We start from the raw sequence: 21,864 nt of genomic DNA, 5'->3' as shown, positions 1-21,864 counted from the left end.
GATGTTTAATTCCTTCAATATCTAAACTCCCAGTTATGGAATACATTATGAATATATTTTACCCCTTGTTATTCCTTTCACAGTTAATGAAGCCCATATCATTAGATAAGTAGAAAGTAAAGTAATACCCACGCAACAGATACAGTCCTCATAGACCCATAAAATATCGCTTTCTTTAAATACCATTGCGCAACTTAATTAATCAGCACTAGCTCTTCAGGGGCGATCTGATTCCTTAATATATCGGTCAAATGATCAAGGCAAAAACCTGACGATTTCATCGATTCTCTCAAATATTTTATCTCTGATGAGCAAGTATTTATGTGCAGATTTCACGATCATCATCATCATCTTCTTCCTTTCAAGGATTAGGCTGTTGCCTGCTCTGAACTCACAAACAAAATCATTCCGATGTTTTTCTAGGTCTTCTAATACCTCTTTTCCGAGTCAGCTCATCGTTCAGGATCTTTTGAGGAATTCTGTGACCTGGAATTCTCACAAGGTGTTGTATACAGTCTTCTCGATATTTTTGAGTTTTTTCGTTCATGCTGAAAATATTTAATTCTGTCTAATACCTTCGTTTCTAATCAAATCTCTTCTTGTGCAACCCTTCTTCTTTCTTAGCAACCTCATCTCTGCTCTCTGAATTTCATTTCTTGACTTTTTTTTTAACCTAGCTTCCGTAGGATGATACGGAAACCACCATTAGTATACAGAATGTCATGATAGTTTCTTTTTGTACTTTATGGCCTAGTGTTCTGCTAATGGTACCACAGAAAGCTTGAAATTTGTGTATGTTATTTTCAATAACAGGGTGCAAATCAAAACCTAAAGCATAACCTAAATACGATATCTGAGACACTTGTTCTAAAACTGGATTATCCAAAACAATTTTTTATCTGCCTCGATATTTTCCTCGGATTTCATAACTGAAAAAGAAAACAGAGGAGCCTTATCTCGTAAGCTAAATAAAATGAAGCTGTTCTTTTTTGAGCAGGAATTTGTTTTTATTATTTTTAGATATATTACATAAACAGTACAAAAATGTATAAAATCAACATGCAACACAGATTATATTCACACGAGGAAGAAAATAAGAATAATGTCACCATTGTGATTCATTTGGTATGATAAGATAGCTCATACCTTCAGTGATAGAAATGTCACTGTGTTATCATCAGATTATATCAATACCACAATCAAGAAAGTGTATTCAGTGGAATAATAATGAACAGTTATTGACATTAAGATGTTAACATAATACATCCATCGATACGTCCATTACAGGAATGCTGTCGATATGCTCTGGAACCCAGCGGGACACCTTCAGTAGTATCCATACCCACGTCCTAGTCCAGCACCTCCCACAGCAGCCCCGTAACCTGAGGAGGAGTAAATACAAGTATTAGCGCTGCAAAGCAAAGGATTTCTGTCACAGATCTAATAGGACCATCTTCAAAATATTAGCCCTTCGGCATTTTCAGTGTATGCTTCGCTGTAGAGCTTAGTACGAAATGTAGCTAAGATATCCCACGTCCGTAAAACCACAGACAAAGACGTTGGTATCACTACCGATATAAACTTGAATAATCAACTTTTCAAATACATACTTGTTATCATTTACCGACACAAGCTTCAACAACCAACTTTTCAAATACGTACTAAATAAGGCAATCTAAAAACCGTCGTAACTTTACTGCTGTTCGATTTGGCTTCCATTTGTTGCCGATCGTACATAGAACTAATGACTTAGTTCATTACCTATACCAAATGTCATTCTGTTTCTCTTCTACAAATTTGGAATATAGTTGACTTGATCATGATGCAGTAACTTACTGAGCTGGCAAGTAGCTAAAGGAGTGAGGCTCATTGATTCTGGTTTTCATTGAAGCCATCCCTGCTAGTACATCAACGACAGAGTTTCACATGAAGAAAATAACACAAATGATACGATGCGCAGGAGCTCTGTCTTGTCGGAAGATTACATAGGCAACTTTTCGCTAAGTTTCTGTTTCTGTGCATGATAAATCCTCCCAGTGCTTCATTTTAATTTGACTGTAGAGAAAAATTCAGATACGAAATTCAAATAACATTACTTTTCGAGAAATTCAACTCTTTTTGTGAGAGTAGACATAGCGTCGACAATGAGACACAACAATTGTTGGAAAGTTAGAATTGACTATTTACGACAGTCATAGTTGCGACTACTGGCTCGATCATTATGGCCACCTTCAGATGGTTTCAGAATTTTTTCTCTGAAACAATTTCGTCGCCGTGTATGGCTGCCTCAGTACAAAAATACTTGACTTGAAGATCAGGAATTATACAGTAAACCAGCTGACAGTATCTGATGATGGCCCATAACGGCAGCAACCGATAACCGTCAATATTTAAAGCAACTATGGCTTTAATCAATGATCATTGTCAGGTCCCTTTTACAAATAGCTTAAGAGTAACACTAAGCAAGGGTTTGTAACGAAATTTCGCGAGTGATGAAACTATTCAGTCAACCACTCACATGTGACTGGTATAAATTAGCCGACATAAGAGCGAGGCTCGGTGAAAGGCGCTAGAGACGCATTCTAGAAAATGATGATTCAAATCCCCATTCGTCCACATAGATTTACGTCTTCCGTGGCTTCTCTAAATTACTTAAGATAAAGGTAGAGATTGTTCTGTCGAAAGGGAAACATTTTCTTTGACATCACTCACTTCCCAGCCGGTGCGTCATCGACGGAACGTGAAACTCTAAACTTGCTTCCTTTCTTATCTCACTACAGCTTTGACGATCTTGTAGACAACTAGATGAGAAAAAAGGAAGGTTGTAAGTGTTGCACTCTTTAAAGTAAGCATTGCAGTACATTTCCATCTCCATCAGCGTCCCTAAAACACCAGACTGTTCCTGAATATACAGGAATTTATTTTCGAGAATCCCTAACTACGATCTTCTCTTCGTATTAGTGCGTAGCTAGGATCAACCATCAGCACATTCTTGCTCAACCATCAGCACATTCTTGTTCTTCACCCTTACTCCTGCGTTGCATCCATAAAGTTGATAAGGAACAGACAGGGTTACAGATTTTCCCCGTTGTCTATCAATCTGTAGACGCTCATTGAACAAGCAGTAAAGGAAACCGGGGAGAAATTTGGAAAGGAAAAGTACAGAGAGGAGAGATAAAAATGTGACATTAGCAGAGGTTAGAAACAACTTTTAATATTAGTTGAACGGAATGGATAATGTCGTGAAAAGAGGCTGAATATAATCAAAAGTAAAAGAAGGGTAAGGGAATGTAAACAAATTAATTCCGGTAATGCTGTGGGAACTAGATTGGGAAATGAAGCACTAAAAGTGGTACATGAATTCTGCTATTTGGGAAGCACAATAACGGATGATGGACGAAATAGAGGGGATACATAATGCAGACTAATAGTTTAAAGAAAAACGATTGTGAAAAAGGGAAATTTATTCACATCTAGCATAAATGTTACGAAGTCTTTTCTGAAGGAATTTATCAAGAGTGTAGCCTCGTATGGATGTGAAAATTGGACTACAACCAGTTCAGACAAAGAGGAAATAGAAGTTTCTGCAATGTGGTGCTACAGAGGGAGGCTGAAGATTAGATGGGTCGATAAAATAACTAACGAAGAGGTAGGAATCGAATTGGGAATTGAAGAGCTTTAGGGCACAAGAACAGGGGATCAGTTGACAGTACACATTCGAACGCATCAAGGAATCATGTTTGGTGATGAAGGTAAGTATGGAGGGTAAAAGTTGTAAAGCAATAACAAGGCTTGGCTACGGGTTGTAGGGGTTTAAGTGGAAGCCGACTGCAGTAGTTATGCAGAGATGAAAAGAGTTGCACAGGATAGACTAGCATGGAGAATTTCATCAAACCAGTCTTCGAACTCAAGACCACAATAGTATCGGAGACACTCACCGTGATGCGAGTTATGCACAACGGGGTGGAAGCCGGACTTGTCGGCGTGGTACTTGACGGTGCGCACGCTGCCGTCCGCCTCCTTGAGCGAGTACTCGCCCGTCACAACGTCTCCGTCGCGGTGCTCCTTCTGGGAGTGGTGGTCCCCTGTGTGACCGTCAGACACACCGTACTCGAACTCGTACTTCGGGTACGCCTGCGAAAGCATACAGTCACGTCAGTCACATTAAACTACTTCGTAAATTTATTTGTTGGTTGTTGATAAAAGCCCTCTGTTAGTATAGTGTCAAATCAATTTAGACATGAAAATCGTTTTTCCTACAGTATGTATCTCTGCAGCGAAGTGTACGCCGTTTTGAAAGTTCCTGGAAAATGAAAATTGCGCCCTGGTCTGGGACTCGGAAAGCTGGACCTTGTCTTTCGCTGGCACTGTACTTAACGACTTAGCTATCCATGCTGGACTCACAATCGTCCTTAGAGCTAGAATTTTGTCAGCACCTGTCCCTAACTCATAGAAAATATCCTGCTTACATTGCTGGCCTTACCACTCTTGGAAGATACGGGGGCTATTTTTTATTTCAGCCTCCGAACAGTCACGAAATGGAAATCACAGGGAATATCAAAAATTTTATTTCCAACATTTAACTGTACTTTCCAGCTACTATACAGCCACCACTCCGACTTATACATCTGTCTTAGCGTGTACCAACTTTTTAGTACCCTCGTCAGAGAAGGAAGCCTCCCGCTGTTTTCGCCAATTCCCTACGCCGGTGTGAAGCTCGTTGTCTGTGCAAAAATGCTGTACTCATAACCAGCGGTTAGGGTGAGCGAAGGAATGACAATCACAGGGAGCCAGGTCCGGACTGCGTGGCGGGTGATCAAACACTTCCCATTGAAAACGCTGCAGGATCGGCTTCGTTGCACCTGCAGTATGCGGCCGAGAACTGTCATGAAGAAGGAAACACATCACACGTTAGATAAGCTGCACGAAATCAGGCGAAACCTCCCAGCAGGCACTGCACGCTTGGCGGGAGACACTGTTGTTCTAGACATCTTTAAGCGTTCACTGTGTGCTCAGAACTGAAAAACGCGACATGGATGAATTACATGGGCAAACTAGAGACTGAGCAATACATCTGCGTAAAGCTCCACCGGATTCTCACTGTGGTCCCAATTTCGCGACCGAACGGTGGTTGAAAAAAGTAGCCCTCGTAGGATTAACCAAACCTCAGGGTTGTTTTCAGAACTGATCTTTCACTGGGGTGTACACTGCTTTGAAACGCCCTGGAAAATTAAAACATTACGGGAGAGATAAATTGGTAGAATTTACGAGGATGAGCCGTAAGTTTTGCGTGGATTGCTAAGACGTTAAACGTTCTAACCACGAAAAAAAGCTTCTGGCTTTGAGGCCCTATTCGGCACGGAGACTTCATGTGGCCGTAAGTTTTCAAGAAGCCAACATTAATTTATAAGATGTTGAGCAACATTTGGAACACAGCAATAGCAACAAAATGTTCAAATGTGTGTGAATTCCTAAGGAACCAAACTGCTGAGGTCATCGGTCCCTATTATTACATAATAAATCTTTTTGTGCAATCCAGACCGCTCTCTCAGTGTACAGTACAGCTCGTATTAAAGGAAGAACTTTCTCTTGCGGGTATTGTTCAAAATGTCGACTATTACGATCAGGACTGAGTGTACGGTATCGGGCAGCTCGTTACAGAGTAATAATTTAATTATGATTCATTCGGTTTGTTAGCACCACCACCCTTGTGTCTGTGGACAACACACACACCCATGCCCGCGGGAGGACTCTAGCCTCCGGCGGGAGAGGCCGCGCAGCCTGTGACATGGCGCCACAAACCGCGCGGCCCCTCCGCGCGGCAGCAATAGCAACATGAGATAAAATCATTACAAGAGCAAAATCATAAAGTTGAACAAGAATATGGAATTGTTCTTGCCGGTTGCTACCTTATTTTCGTCTCCTGATTAGTAAATGTAGTTGAAATCTATAACCACACAATAAATCTTAAAAATGAACCTGAACAGCCACAACCGCAGTGAAACTTCTTTCTTATATGAGGTTACCGGTTTCGGTCTGATTTAGACCACCTTCAAACCTACCACATTGTGGTGGACGGTGGTGCTGGATGGAGCAGGTGCTACGACTCCACGAAACGCTAACTGCTCAAAGAGATATGTTTTCTAAAATTACATAATTAAACTTTTTGTGCAATCCAGACCGAGTAGAAATCAGTTCATTTACACTTTGATAATCTTCACTTTTGCGCCATAGACAGTAAAAAGTGGAAATGATACTCCCACAGCACTGTGGAAGTGATTTTCGGCATTCCTTCTTAAGGTCTAAAAAAAATCGTTCAAATGGCTCTGAGCACTATGGGACTCAACAGCTGTGGTCATAAGTCCCCTACAACTTAGAACTACTTAAACCTAACTAACCTAAGGACATCACACACATCCATGCCCGAGGCAGGATTCGAACCTGCGACCGTAGCAGTCGCGCGGTTCCTGACTGAGCGCCTAGAACCGCTAGACCATCGCGGCCGGCTTTTAAGGTCTAATGGTAAATGTGTACCCTTGTTACTTTTATTGATACTGAATAACTGACCTACAGGTTTGTATGAAATTTATACAACAATTGACAGATGATGTCGAGAGAGAGAGAGAGAGAGACGTAGGGGCGATTATACAACTTTACTTCGTCTGGAGGGAACGAAGGCGTATTGTGAACAGCTGTGATTATTTTGCCGGTTTAAGCAACTCCATCACGTGAACGTATCTTGGTTCATAGTAATGGTGAAATGACTTTTTCTCGTTGTCGTGAGAGTAAATTTCCAAAGTTTGTCGCTAACAGAGCTGAATAAATTGTTGCGTAACCTCAAGTATTTCCTGTTTTTCGTAAATAAAATCAGTTGTTATTTGTGTTATTGAAATATTTTCCAGTTTCAACAGATTAATTCGTAATTTTCGGAAGTTCAGTATTGGTTTATAATATGGATTTTGCATTAATAAATTGGCCACAATAATCATAGAAAAATGTTCAAATGTGTGTGAAATCTTATGGGACTTAACTGCTAAGGTCATCAGTCCCTAAGCTTACACACTACTTAACCTAAATTACCCTGAGGACAAACACACACACCCATGCCCGAGGGAGGACTCGAATCTCCGCCGGGACCAGCTGTACAGTCCATGACTGCAGCGCCCCAGACCGCTCGGCTGATCCCGTACGGCAATCATAGAATGTCTTGCTTAGAGATAGTAGTGGTCCATTCACAAGCACTGATAGGAGTTGATGCTAGGCCCCGGCCTTACCACGTAGTCCACACTGTGCCCTCCGTAACCGTGCCCGTGTCCCCCGTAACCGGCGTGCCCCACAGTAACTGGGTGGGCGGGACCCACCACAGGACCCGTCTGGTGGGCGTATGAGTGGGCGTGGCCGCAGATCGCCTGGTGACACGTGGAGGCCATCACCGCCAACAGCAGAGCCGACACCATCTGCAGGAACATAAACCGTGTTATGGTGTTTTGTAGGCAGCAGCAAAGCGACTTACATTAGCGAATTTAAGAATGAAAATACGACGTCTGTAAATCATTTCGAGCACGACAGCAGCATGTGCAAGTAATGTTAAATATGTTGTACGGTTAGAGTTAGTATATAATTGCTAAAATTCAGATACTTATACAGGGTAAATCAGAAATCCATCGACAAGCTTTCACACGTTGTTCGCGGATAGCTTCTCAGTATTTTTGCTTAAGCTATCTACGGTCTCAGGCATCTCGTTACAGAGTAATAATTTAATTTTGATTTATTCGGTTTGTTAGCACCACCACCCTTGTGTCTGTGGACGTACTTTCACAGCAGTGAAGAAGTTTTTAATGTGCATTAACCAAAAGGTACAACACACAACACAGAGTAATGCAACAACCCTCAGACGAAACAAATACGCTTTTGTCACAATAATGTCAGTCCGCTCTCTCAGTGTACAGTCCACCACGTATTAAAGGAAAAACCTTCTCTTGCAGGTATAGTTCCAAATTTCGACTATTACGATCAAGACCGAGTGTACAGAGACGCAAAATGACTGTCTTACATGCTCAAGAAACCAGTAGTTTTTACTACTTCTGCGGCTGCGGTAATCCTAACCAGGTCCGTGCGAGTATCGACTGGAATCTCGTAAACTATGCTCTTCACATTCCCCCACACGTAGCCCATTAATGGCAAGGAAAACCATATCATTACAGACACGTTATGGGTATTCACTGCACGCGTCGCCTGTACTTGCATAAGTGTCTTCATGATCTCTCCATTGGAAAAAGATTCCGGACTAGTCCCCCATTCGGATCTCCGGGACGGGACTGCCAAGGAGAGGTGAACCAATGGAGAGGTGAACGCGAGAAGAAGATCGAATAATCATCGAAACTATAACGTTCTACGAGTACGGGCGTGGAATGTGAGAAATCTGGACTTGGCAGGGAAACTAGAAAATCTGAAAAGGGAAATGCTAAGTCTCAATATAGATATAGTAGGGCTCACGAAAGTGACATACACTCCTGGAAATTGAAATAAGAACACCGTGAATTCATTGTCCCAGGAAGGGGAAACTTTATTGACACAGTCCTGGGGTCAGATACATCACATGATCACACTGACAGAACCACAGGCACATAGACACAGGCAACAGAGCATGCACAATGTCGGCACTAGTACAGTGTATATCCACCTTTCGCAGCAATGCAGGCTGCTATTCTCCCATGGAGACGATCGTAGAGATGCTGGATGTAGTCCTGTGGAACGGCTTGCCATGCCATTTCCACCTGGCGCCTCAGTTGGACCAGCGTTCGTGCTGGACGTGCAGACCGCGTGAGACGACGCTTCGTCCAGTCCCAAACATGCTCAATGGAGGACAGATCCGGAGATCTTGCTGGCCAGGGTAGTTGACTTACACCTTCTAGAGCACGTCGGGTGGCACGGGATACATGCGGACGTGCATTGTCCTGTTGGAACAGCAAGTTCCCTTGCCGGTCTAGGAATGGTAGAACGATGGGTTCGATGACGGTTTGGATGTACCGTGCACTATTCAGTGTCCCCTCGACGATCACCAGTGGTGTACGGCCAGTGTAGGAGATCGCTCCCCACACCATGATGCCGGGTGTTGGCCCTGTGTGCCTCGGTCGTATGCAGTCCTGATTGTGGCGCTCACCTGCACGGCGCCAAACACGCATACGACCATCATTGGCACGAAGGCAGAAGCGACTCTCATCGCTGAAGACGACACGTCTCCATTCGTCCCTCCATTCACGCCTGTCGCGACACCACTGGAGGCGGGCTGCACGATGTTGGGGCGTGAGCGGAAGACGGCCTAACGGTGTGCGGGACCGTAGCCCAGCTTCATGGAGACGGTTGCGAATGGTCCTCGCCGATACCCCAGGAGCAACAGTGTCCCTAATTTGCTGGGAAGTGGCGGTGCGGTCCCCTACGGCACTGCGTAGGATCCTACGGTCTTGGCGTGCATCCGTGCGTCGCTAAGGTCCGGTCCCAGGTCGACGGGCACGTGCACCTTCCGCCGACCACTGGCGACAACATCGATGTACTGTGGAGACCTCACGCCCCACGTGTTGAGCAATTCGGCGGTACGTCCACCCGGCCTCCCGCATGCCCACTATACGCCCTCGCTCAAAGTCCGTCAACTGCACATACGGTTCACGTCCACGCTGTCGCGGCATGCTACCAGTGTTAAAGACTGCGATGGAGCTCCGTATGCCACGGCAAACTGGCTGACACTGACGGCGGCGGTGCACAAATGCTGCGCAGCTAGCGCCATTCGACGGCCAACACCGCGGTTCCTGGTGTGTCCGCTGTGCCGTGCGTGTGATCATTGCTTGTACAGCCCTCTCGCAGTGTCCGGAGCAAGTATGGTGGGTCTGACACACCGGTGTCAATGTGTTCTTTTTTCCATTTCCAGGAGTGTAGAAAGAAGACAAGCATTTCTGGTCAGATGAGATAAGAGGAACATCAACAGAAGCAAAACGGGAGAAGGATTCTTTATGAGTAGGAAGTAGAGCAGAGAGTGAACAATTGTGAACAGCTCAGTGATAGGGTTGTGCTGATCAGAATCGATAGCAAACCGACACTGACAACAATAATCCAGGTATACATGCAGCCACCGCAAGCTGAGGATGAAGAGATAGAGAAAATATATGACGAAACTGAACTGGGAATTCAACACGTAAAGGGAGACGAAAATCTAATAGTCATGGAGAACTGGAATGCAGTTATAGAGGATGCAGCAGAAGAAAGGGTTAGGGCTACTATGAACCTGGTACTAGGAATGAGAGAGGAGAAAGATTAATTGAATTCTGCAGTAATTTTCACCTAGAAATAGCGAACACCCTGCTCAAGAATCACATGAGGAGGAGGTATACTTCGAAACGGCTGGGAGATCCGGGAAAAATGTTAGATTAAATCACGGTCAGACAGAGATTCCGAACTCAGATACTGGATTATAAGGCGTATCCAGGAGAGGACATCGACTCAGATCACAGTTTAGTAGGCTAGTGATGAAGAGTAAGCCGAAGATTAATCAAGAACAATCATTGCGCGAATAGTTCCGACGACAAATATTAAGCCAAGGTTGAAGTCTCGCTTAGCAGCAATAAAACTCATAATGAAGACCCTGATTCATTACCGCTGAACGCTAATCATGAAACAAGCATCACAGTGAGTAGTAGCAGATGAAGTTCGCTGTAAGTCTACCGACACAAAAATTCAAGAAGTCATATGTTAAGTTTCCATTACACGAATCAGATGACACAGATGGTCAACTTTCCTGCAAAGCACATAGCTACGTAAGCTGATTAATACTGATCAAACAGGAGCAATCTAAAGAAAAGAAAAGCACAAATGTAACAATCACAAATTTTATTTCTCAGTGTCAGTGTGAAACAGTACGGTCGTGCTGTCGTATGAAAAGACAAACGAACACATCAAATAAACTTCTTTACCTTGAAGACAATGATCACATCATCTGCCCATTTGGTATATTCCACAACGCGGTGGCAACCAAATATGGCAGTTAGACATAACACAAAGAAATGCGTTGCCGTGGAAATGAGCAGTCGAAAACCAAAAGAATCTCATTTCACATATATTGCTTTTTATACCTACTGATCGACGATGAAAGGGAAAAAATACTTAAATACGAAAGATAAAATTTCACTACGAGTGATCAAGCAAACAACGCACACTGATTGCGGCTGCCAAACGTTATAGTGATAACTCACTTTTAACGTTGTTTCGTCTTCACCACATAAAATTATAAGTAAAATTACCATTCCTTTTGAAAGAAACGTCGCTGAAGTATTAGTTGCCGACATTCTTTTTTTAAACAGCGTTTCAAGAAATAAACTCATCGAATAGGTCGTTATACAGTGCACATCATAGATTCACTAAGAAGACACCTAAGTCATGTAACAATATAGACACAGAATTTCATGGGAGCCAAAAGAGTAAAAGAAAGCGCTTGGTACTACAAGTCTACTAAAGTGGCTCCTACTGCCTGTTACACCTTCTGCGTAACCTGAGCGCAGTCAGGATATCACTGGACGATAATATCACTGGACGATAATATCACTGGACGATAATATCACTGGACGATTATTGTGATTTAGGACGTTCTCTGCTTTAAGACTCTGCTTGTAAGACCTGATACCTCCAGATTTAAAGAAAATACAAGAATACGTGGGGTATATACGGATGTGTAACTGATCAACCAGAACATTATGACAGCCTGCCTAATAGCTGGTATGTCCGTCTTTGGCACGGATAACAACAGCGACACTTCGTGGCATGGAAGTAACGAGGCCTTGGTGGGTCGGACGAGCGAGTTGGCTTCACATCTGCACAAGTTGCCTAATTCCCGTAAATTCAGCTCTGACGCCACGTTCAGTCACAACCCAGATGTGTTCAGTCGGGTTGGGGGACCAGCGCGGCAACTGGAACTCGCCACTGTGTTCCTCGAACCACTCTATCGCGCTCCTGGCCTTGTCACATGGCACTTTATGTTGCTGAAAAATGCCACTGCAGTCGTAAAACATGATGTCATGAAGTGGAGTACGTGGTCTGCAACCAGTGAACGATACTCCTTGGCCGTCATGGTGCTTTGCACGAGCTCCACTGGACCCATGAATGCCCACGTAAATGTTCCTCACAGCACAAGGGAGCCGCCGCCAGCTTGTCACCGTCCCACCATCTCAGTTTCAAGGACCTAATCCCCTGCCGGCCGCTGGTGGCCGAGCGGTTCTGGCGCTACAGTCTGGAACCGCGCGACCGCTACGGTCGCAGGTTCGAATCCTGCCTCGGGCATGGATGTGTGTGTTGTCCTTAGGTTAGTTAGGTTTAAGTAGTTCTAAGTTCTAGGGGACTTATGACCTCAGTAGTTGAGTCCCATAGTGCTCAGAGCCATTTGAACCTAATCCCCTGGAAGGCGGCGGATTCGCACACTCCAATCGGCATGATGAAGAAGGTATTCGGTATTCATCAGACCATGCAACGCTCTGCCACTGTGCCAACGTTCAGTGTCGGTGGCATGTACCTATTTCAGTCATAGTGTTAACATTGGTAGATGCGTGGGTCGTCGGCTGCAAAAACGCATCGTCAGGAATGTTTGGTGCTCTGTGTATTCAGACACACCTGTACGCCGCCGAGCATTAATGTCTGATGTCAGTTCCGCCACAGTTTGTCGCCTGTCCTGTTTTCCAGTCTGTCCAGCCTCCGACGTTCGAAGTGTGTAATGAGGGATGACTGCCCAACTTCACGACGTCTGGACAAGTTGAAGACCCTCACCACAGCACTCTTCGAGCAAACGACAAGCCATGCAATTAAAGGAATGCTCGTGCCGAGCCTCCGGGCTCTCACAATCTGCCGTCGTCAAACTCAGATACATCGCACGCTTTCCCCATTCTACAAACGGACAGCATGCTCGATGACACTACATGCATCGTGCGTGTGTCTGACTAGCAGTCATTCCTCGCCAGGTCACGCTGCTATTGCCTGGACGGGTTTATATCGATAGTAGGTCGGTGGTGATAATGTTCGGGTGGATCAATGTAATTTCTATCCGCCCCTGGTAACTGAGTGGTCAGCGCGACGGAATGTCATACCTAACGGCCCGGGTTCGATTCCCGGCTGGGTCGGAGAGTGTCTCCGCTCAGGGATTGGGTGATTTGTTGTTCCTATCATCATTATTTCATCCCCATCGACACGCACGTCGCCGGAGTGGCGTCAACTCGAAAGATTTGCACCAGGCGAACGGTCAACTCGACTGGGGGCCCTAGTCACCACGCGGCATTTCCATTTCCAATGTAATTTCTGTAATTTACATTTCTGTAGGAATATCCTATGGCGAGAGTGATATACATTTTGGATGATGTATGCGTTGTAGACAAATATTGTTACTCCTCTCTATATCAGGCAAATATCTAAATTAGGAACATGTATATCCGAAGAGAGGCCTAAGATCCGCTATCACCTGTTTGTAGCATATGATGATTCGATTTTATTTAATCCTTTTCTTTCATTACCATAACTTCAAGTAGAACTGCTAGTTTAACGCGGACGTATTATGGCAAAGGTGTCAATAGCGTTCTGAAACTACATGTAGTTGTGTAGCAACGCTAAATCAAAGACAGATAAAACAACTGTGATGTAAAGAACTGTCAAGTGGAAGAAAACGGAGTAGCTATTACCAACAGCAACATGTTATTGTTTGAGGGAAATAACTCCGGGGCGTTCTCCTAGCGTTAGGAACATGAGGTGTTCACGAGGACGAGTGTGAAATATAACAGCTGTTGCATTGATGTCAATGGAGCTCACCTGTCCATGAATCATATTTGTCCCCAGTGAGGTACTCCGTCGGCTGCTATGAGCGAACTGGTGCTGGTGTTCTGAATTCGGGACCATTTATAGATAGGACCGTGGCACAGTCTGCGTAAGTCCTCGTAAAAAGCGTCCGCCTCCCTTTTTCCGCCGCAGTCGGTACCTGCTATGCAGTGTCGGCGCGCTGCCGTTTCTTGCGGGCGACTAGCAGAGTTGTCAACAGCAGCGGCGAAAGCTCGCGAGCTCTGGGCGAGCAGGTGACACAATCAAACCGTGCCCCCGACTCAGTTATGACTTGACGTACGAATTAACTGACTTCTGGCACTTGTGTATACACGCTAGAATGATTCGTGTCGCAACGTCTGGTGGAATGCCAGGCATACGAAATATTGAGGGCGCCTCTGACCGTTATTACAACGGAAATGGAGGGTGTTCCACCATGAACGACTTGACCAAAGTTGAAACTGGACGAGAGATACCTGCATAATATTTTAATGTCAGTGGACTCATAATGTACCTTATGCACTACACTTCAAAGAATCTGGTACATGGGTACATTAATCTGTGTCACATAATCAACAGACATTCCATGAACATATATCGGCAGGTCAAAAGTAAAACGATCATTACATAAATTATAATACACACTCCACCAAAAGTACATGCTCATGCTCTCTTAAAAGCCGGATACAGACTGATTGGTTAGTGATCATGGCAGATATCAGAATCAGCCACCAGGTGGCACCATAGTAGTAACAAAACTGATTCACAGCGTTTCGTTTAAAGCATAACCACATGCATGTTTACAATGTAATTGTACAGAGAATTATCTAAATCGGGGCAATTTTTTTAAAAAAAAAGAAAAGTTTTAATTTTGTAAAATACTTAACAGTTCTTTCTTAACCATAAAAGAGAGTGCTGCATATCCATAATTATTTAATGTATGTTAAGGAAGACAAACAGGTGTAGGGAGTAAGGTAGTTCGTATTAAAAATTATAAATATATTTCTAGAAAGGGAACACGAAAAGATTTTATAATTTTAATCTTAATCTCCTTAGACAATATATGCTATACAATACCAACAGTACAGTACAAAGAGGAACAAGGTAGTAATATAAACTAAATATCAGTATGAAAACAATAGCACATACTCAAGCACTGGTCTCAAGTATAGGTCTAGAAACCACTATGTTCGATGTGTAGGTGCAGCACACACCAAAGCAAGAACACCTGGAAGGAAAGAAACCATCACTAATCGCAGTACGATGTACATCTCATGCTACATGTATGTTTTTCCTACGTTTTTCAGTACACCATAAAAAGATAATAATGTTTTGTACATACAAAAAGAGAAAAAGCTACACTCCTTACGTTAAGGAAAGCGTTGTGCAACATTAAATATGGGTATAGCACTATAAGTGGAAAATAATATCCTCACATAATGTGTACTGTAGACCACTACAGGTCCAAAGCTGAATGTAATAAGAGGAGGGAAACCTTTCGTTTTATGGGACAGAAGCGTATGGAATGTAGTATGCACTCTTAACACATATGTATTATATACATACAGAGTATTGCTTGAATCAACCTGTAGTAAGAATGCTTTCGTGATCTTATGTTCTAAGTGTTAGTTACATAAATTATTCTCCTGCACAACAGATAGCGGCTATCAATCATATTCCAATATGCAGTTAGTAAACTTATCAAAAAGAACAAAGACACACAGTAACTATATGTGCCACCATTTAGTACTATGTAGCCCAATGTCTACATGATGTAGAATATAAGTTCATGATGTTTACGGGCAGTTAAGGCTTGCGTAATAAAACGTATAGAACTATTTATAAAGGCCTAAAATTATGAAAACAACCACCAGACAAAAAGCGACCAAATGTATTAATACCTACGGTCTCCATACTAAACTTATTAAAGTATGAAGGATAGAAAAGCATCCTTCAAAAGCCTAAACATGTAAGGTAGGTCAGATGGTGACTTATTGTGAACAGTTCAGTGACAGAGTTGCCCTCGTCAGAATCGATAGCAAACCAAGGCCAACAACGATAGTTTAGGTCACAGGCAGGTGATGATGACATGAAGAATGTATTTGCGTATATTGAAAGAGGAATTCAGTATACAAAAGGAAGTGATAATCTAATAATCATGGGAGACAGGAACAGAGTAGTAGGGGAAGGACTAGACGATGGAGTTGTGGGACAACATGGGTTCGGTATTAACAATGAGAGAGGAGAAAGACAACTGAGTACTGCAATAAATTTCATCTAGTAATAGCGAATACACAGCTCAAAAACACAAGAGGAGGAGGTATACTTGGAAAAAGCTAGGATTCTAACACGTATCCAGGAGCAGATATAGACTCAGATCTCTTTTTAATAATAATGAAGAATGAGGAGAATGAATTTGGAAAGTAATGGTATACAGAAGTACTAACAATTGATGAAATGCCTTTGAAGGTCTCTAAGATTGTAAACTGACAACGAATACCACAGAAGAGAAATCGATATCTCTACAAAAAGATACTCACGTAAGTTCGACAAACATAGAATGAAGATAACTGCGAAGAAACCATGGGAAACAGAAGACATACTTCAATTTATTAGCGATAGGAAGAAGGATAGAAACGTTGAGGGAGAGATTAGAATGCAACAATGTAACCCAGTAAGAAATGAAATAGATATCCAATTCAAGGAAGCCAAGGAGAAATGGCTGCAGAAAAAATATGAAGCTACCAAAAAGAAATGATCGTCGGAAGGACTGACTCAGCAAATAGAAAAGTCGAAACAACCTTCGATGAAATTAAAAGCAAGGGCGGCAACATTAAGGGTTGTAAGTAGCCGGGTTATGTGTTTCTATGTTGGCAGCGCTATAGACTGCATGAATATCGCTGACAGAGCTGGGCGCCCTCTGTATAAGACTCTGTGGCTGGTCGGACTCGCAGTTAGAAGTTAATAGTTAGCAATGATGGTGGTTAGCAGTGTTAATGCTAGCAGACGGTCTGGACGTGTGTCCGTCATGGAGATTTAGCATTGGTTGGACATGGATTGCAAAATGATGACGTATTTGCTAACGCTTGAATAATGGAATTATTGACGATTATATTATTTTGGAACTGGATGTCACATGATTACATTGTTTGCTCGGCAACAAAATCTTTCCTTTGCTAACCAAATGCCTATTAATAGTTAGAACCTACAGTAGTTAGAATATTTTTATTTAGCTGGCTGTAGTTGCTGCTTGCTGTATTTGCTGTAGTTCGTGTCATGAAGATTTTCTGTGTGGTAAGTGACTTCTGAAATGTATGGGTTATTGTTAGGATCTCTTCTTAATTCAGGGTCATTCTTTTTTGCTAATTATTTGATGTCAGATTGCGATGCGTTTGTATATTGTGGGTCATAAATGAATAGGATAAGTTTGAATTGTATTTGTCAGGGAATATTCTGTAGGTCAGTGAAATGATAAAAAAAATAGCAATGAGACTGTACGTTCAGTTTCACTCAGCAGTTTAAGAAGATTCAGTTGCACTCAGCAATTTCATCTCGTGTTAAAGACTAGAGGTGTCACTCATTAGGTTCAGTTCCATTCAGAAGTTTAAGTAAAAACACAGAAGTTTCACCTGTCGAACCTTACCCGAGAATACTTCACTGGAATCTTCTGATTTTCAAGTAGTTTGAATAATTAGTAGATGATTAGAAATTAGTTATTGTTTACTGCTAGCATGTAATTGTATATGGAATTTCCTTTGTAGTTGTAGTTTCTTATGGTTGTATTATATTGTAAAGAGCAAAGCAGTTGTGGCATGAATATGGATTTGCACTGAGTATCTCGCAGTCGCTTTGGCAACTCATTACATATTGATTATTTTCAGGGCTAGTTTACTGTGTCTTCCTATTTTTACTTTTTAAATTTGTTTTTTCTTGTTATCGTGTGAAATACTGTGATAATTATGGCGTCTGAAAAGCGTAACACTAGGCTGCAAAGCAGATTAAGAAACAATCAGTGAACAGGGAACTATTTTCGATTGATCGGTCGGAAGCAGTTCGCCTCATGAATGCGAAATAACGGAACCAAATCTGCAAATACAGTAGATTCAAGTTTTTCGTCATTGCACTTTTCTCCATTAAGTGAAGACTCATTCTCTTCTTTTCAAAATACGAATATTGCCGATGCAAATGCACTGCCAAAAACCACAAAGGATAATGTTTCGGTCACTAATACATTGTTATTGCAACTAATACAAAATCATAAACAAACACAGTAACAAATGGAACAAAATCATGTGCGAACAAAGCAACAGCTTCAAAAATTAGACACAACGCTTGAACAAACACGTGAAGATTTAACTGCTGAGCTACTTAAAATCGAAATATCAAAAAATGTCTGAAAATGCTCACAAATTTATGTTTATACATATTCAGAAATTTTTTGATATTTCGATTCGATTTTAAGTAGCTCAGCAGTTAAAGCTTCACATGTTTGTTCAAGCGTTGTGTCTAACTGGAAACGACTGTTGATTAGTGATCAATACAAGTTGTTATGACGAACTGATAAAAGAGCTCGAGCCTGCAATACAATGCAGAGCAGCTCACTACGTAAGTTAAATATATTAATAAATTAGCTGGAAATGCCCGACCGTGTTCACAGCTATAAAATTTCTCAACTATCGTAACCAATAAACTGCCTAATCGACTCAAACATTCACTTTCCTAAATGCCAATTAGTTAAGGAATTTAAATAAAGGCCCTACAATTCTGTCTGAGACTAAGTCAAACTCTTTTCAAATTAGAGTCCAAGGAATGTGAAATATTTCAAACGCCCAACGAAAGTGGGTGTACCGGCAAAAAAAAAATGTTCAAATGTGTGTGAATTCCTAAGGGACCAAACTGCTGAGGACATCGGTTCCTGGACTTGCTCACTACTTAAACTAAGCTGAACTAACTTATGCTAAGAACAACACACACACCCAAGACCGAGGGAGGACTCTAGTCTCCGGCAGGTGGGACAGCGCAATCCGTGATATGGCGCCTCTAACAGCGCGGCCACTCCGCGCCGCGGCTGTACCGTCGGCCATACCCATGCAGACGCTGCTTCGTTCAATCCTCCCAAAGTGTGCCGCCTTCTCATTCTCTGTGACCCAGAGGATCATGGCCACTGATCTTATAGACCCTGTCACGGCTTCCAGAAAACTGCCGCCCATCTCCAACTCTCGGCGTCCCTACACACGAATAGTGCACACACATTGGCATCACGTAAGAGCCTCATGTCATCAACAGTCCTTTACACGACTTATGATCCATAAGTTTGATTAAAATTCTGTTTGTGCCATTAGCTGTGTGCTAAAATTCCACACTACGAATGCATATAACAATAATTTTGGGGGCTATAGTTGGCCCTCTAATCAAAGTTTAAATATTTACAATTTCTGCTGGTAAAGGTGAAGATCGTTGATTTTCATGGTATCTTTACTGTTTATGATACAATTATGATTACTACATCATTTTCATAGGATTTTGTTTCCTCCTTGCATTTCTGTTATTAGAATTCGCTTATCTTCAATGGACAAAAAATAATGAATCTTAATATCTAATCGCTTCCAACATGTACTGCGTACTGTTAGTATATGTGTCTTCATTCAAAAAATAAGCTGCTTTTAATCATTTTTCCAACTAAAATGTCTCTCAAAGCTTGATTAATGAAGTTATTGGATATGTAAGTAGTTCTATCGATGTGCATACAAACTGAGTGCTCGTTTTCTATCACGGGATGAATGCTTTAAAAATTATAAATTATTTAGTGAGTTTATTGAAATCTATTTCTCTCTCTATCTTTTCTCATATAACATTTACACATCTTTATACCATATCTGTTTATCACTGGTTGAACCAAAAGTAGTGTGTAAGGAAATTATGGACAATACGTGGAAAGCATATTGGAAAGATAGGTCAGACTCATCAGCAGGAGGTGTGTTTATAATGACTAGCAGAAGAATTAAGTCCAGTGAGGTCCAAAATGAATGCAGTTGCGAGCTAATGTGGAAATGAGCACCTAGTTTTGGTGGATTTAGAATTATATTCTGGAGTTTCTAGGGACCACTAGATCCAGACACATTAGTTGTAAAATCATTCGAAGATGGCCTAAACTCGAGAACATGGAAATACATCGACTAGATGGTAATAGTAGATGGTGACACCTACCCACCCTAGAACACTACGCATGCTATATTATCGGTAAGAGCCAACTATCTTGCGAAGTAATACTCAAAACTTTGTCTGACTACCTCGAACAACTGGTCCAACAATGGATATGCGAAAGAAGTAGTGTAGTCCTCCTAGTTACTAACTGACATCATCACCAAGAAAATTTCACACTTAGAGTGGGATTAGCGACTGTGCTGCTATCACAGGGACGATGGTAACCAACGAAAAACGTCGTCAAGATAGCTACAAGAGTATTTAAGACTGGTGCAGTTGATAGACATACTTTATCTACTCATTTAAAAAATGAACTGAGACCATTCAGTTCAGATCTTGCAAATCCCAGAAATTATGGCTGGAATTAAAAGACGTTACAAACCACTGTCTGAATAACTACATTCCAAGTAAAGTAATGACATCAGCAAAGATGGCAAGGAACCCAACCTAGTTCAATGTTACCATTTGTAGAATGTTGTGGAAACAGAGACGAACGGAGACTACTACACTCTCGTTACAAAAAGATTACGGGAATACTAACAGATAAAAATGAATGACCATTAGTGTATTGGTAACAAGGGTCGTGCGTACAGCTGACAATAATTTTCCCGAACCTTTTATTCTGTCTCTATGGCCCCGTCTGATGCCGAAACAGAAGACAGCACAAAGAAAGCCGAAATTTTAAATTCGAAAGTAAATTGGTTTATGGAGGGGTCCACTTTACCCAGACATGTATTGCTGAAGCCTCAGCATCGTCAGTGGGCTTTTGGTTTCTAGGTATTAAACAGGTGAAGTGATCTTGGCTACTTGTACACATATCAATTTGATTTTTTAAGAAAGTGTTTCCAAATATGAGAACAAACTTTTGTATGTATATACATACCACACGCTGTGGTTTTCCTGATCTTTTTGTGTTTTGCGTTACTCTCATTTTCCTTATACTTTGTCATCTACAATTATTTAGAACTTAATATAGAAAAATTATTTACTTCTTAATTTTACAACTGGGAATGTTGTGGTTAGACATATGTGGAACATTGTGTGTTTGTGTGTGTGTGTGTGTATATTAGCTATTTGTTTCGCTTATTTTTTCTGGTTTCTCCATTATCTTCACTGTGAAAAACTGTGCTACGTAACTTTCGATGTCGCTGTTTACAAACTACAAAAACAAAGTGTCTGAGAGTGGAAAAGCTAAATGTGTTCTTTGTGAGTGTATCTGCAATTTGTGCATGTGTGTGTGAGTGAATAGGTGAATGGGATTGTTTTATTTATTAAATTATTATTATCTTTTTTGTGTTCATAGCTGAGGCTTTGTGGGTCTTGTTTAATTATTTAGTTTTGCATCTGTGTGTGTGTGGGGGGTGGGGGGTGGAGGGGGGGTGAGTGTGGGTGGGTGGGTGGGTGTGTTTATTGGTTGGTGTTGTCCAAAAGTTCTTTCAGGACAGAGAGAAGAGTTATGTTGCAGAGAGCTGTGTATTCATTTATTATCTGGTTTCTTTTGACTACAGCTTTTTGTATTTTGTAATTTTCCTCCATTATTAGTTTTTGTGGGAGGACTGATACTGTATCTGAGAATTTTCAAATCTGTTTTGATGTACGTTTTAATGCTCCTCTGTGTTCTGTATATCTGGTATTGAAGATTCTACTTGTCTGCCCTCAATAAATTGATCAGCAGTCCTGGCATGTCAACTAGTAGATACCAGGTGTGTTTTGTTTGTCTGTGTTTGTACTGGTTGACCTTTGTTTTCTCTGCATTGATTTATCTGTTCTGCAGTCAATTGTTAGCTCTTGTGTTTTAGATCATGTTACCTATTCTGTGGA

General features: G+C 41.8%; 1 protein-coding gene across 1 annotated transcript in view; it reads right to left on the bottom strand.

Moving 5' to 3' along the window:
* Positions 1 to 999: 999 nt before the first annotated feature.
* LOC126204163 (histidine-rich protein PFHRP-II-like) overlaps positions 1,000 to 21,864 on the bottom strand; it is a 161,469-nt gene continuing 140,604 nt past the window's right edge. The window contains exons 4-7 of the mRNA XM_049938570.1: positions 13,834 to 13,904; positions 7,275 to 7,457; positions 3,939 to 4,134; positions 1,000 to 1,382 (exon numbers count right to left, since the gene is read on the bottom strand). Coding sequence (XP_049794527.1) covers positions 1,327 to 1,382; positions 3,939 to 4,134; positions 7,275 to 7,457; positions 13,834 to 13,904 — 506 coding nt within the window. The 3' untranslated portion in view covers positions 1,000 to 1,326. The remainder of the gene's footprint in view (positions 1,383 to 3,938; positions 4,135 to 7,274; positions 7,458 to 13,833; positions 13,905 to 21,864) is intronic.

Source organism: Schistocerca nitens, chromosome 9 (genome assembly GCF_023898315.1).
Source record: "Schistocerca nitens isolate TAMUIC-IGC-003100 chromosome 9, iqSchNite1.1, whole genome shotgun sequence".
NCBI lineage: Eukaryota > Metazoa > Arthropoda > Insecta > Orthoptera > Acrididae > Schistocerca > Schistocerca nitens.
This window is presented reverse-complemented; position numbering and strand designations above follow the sequence as displayed.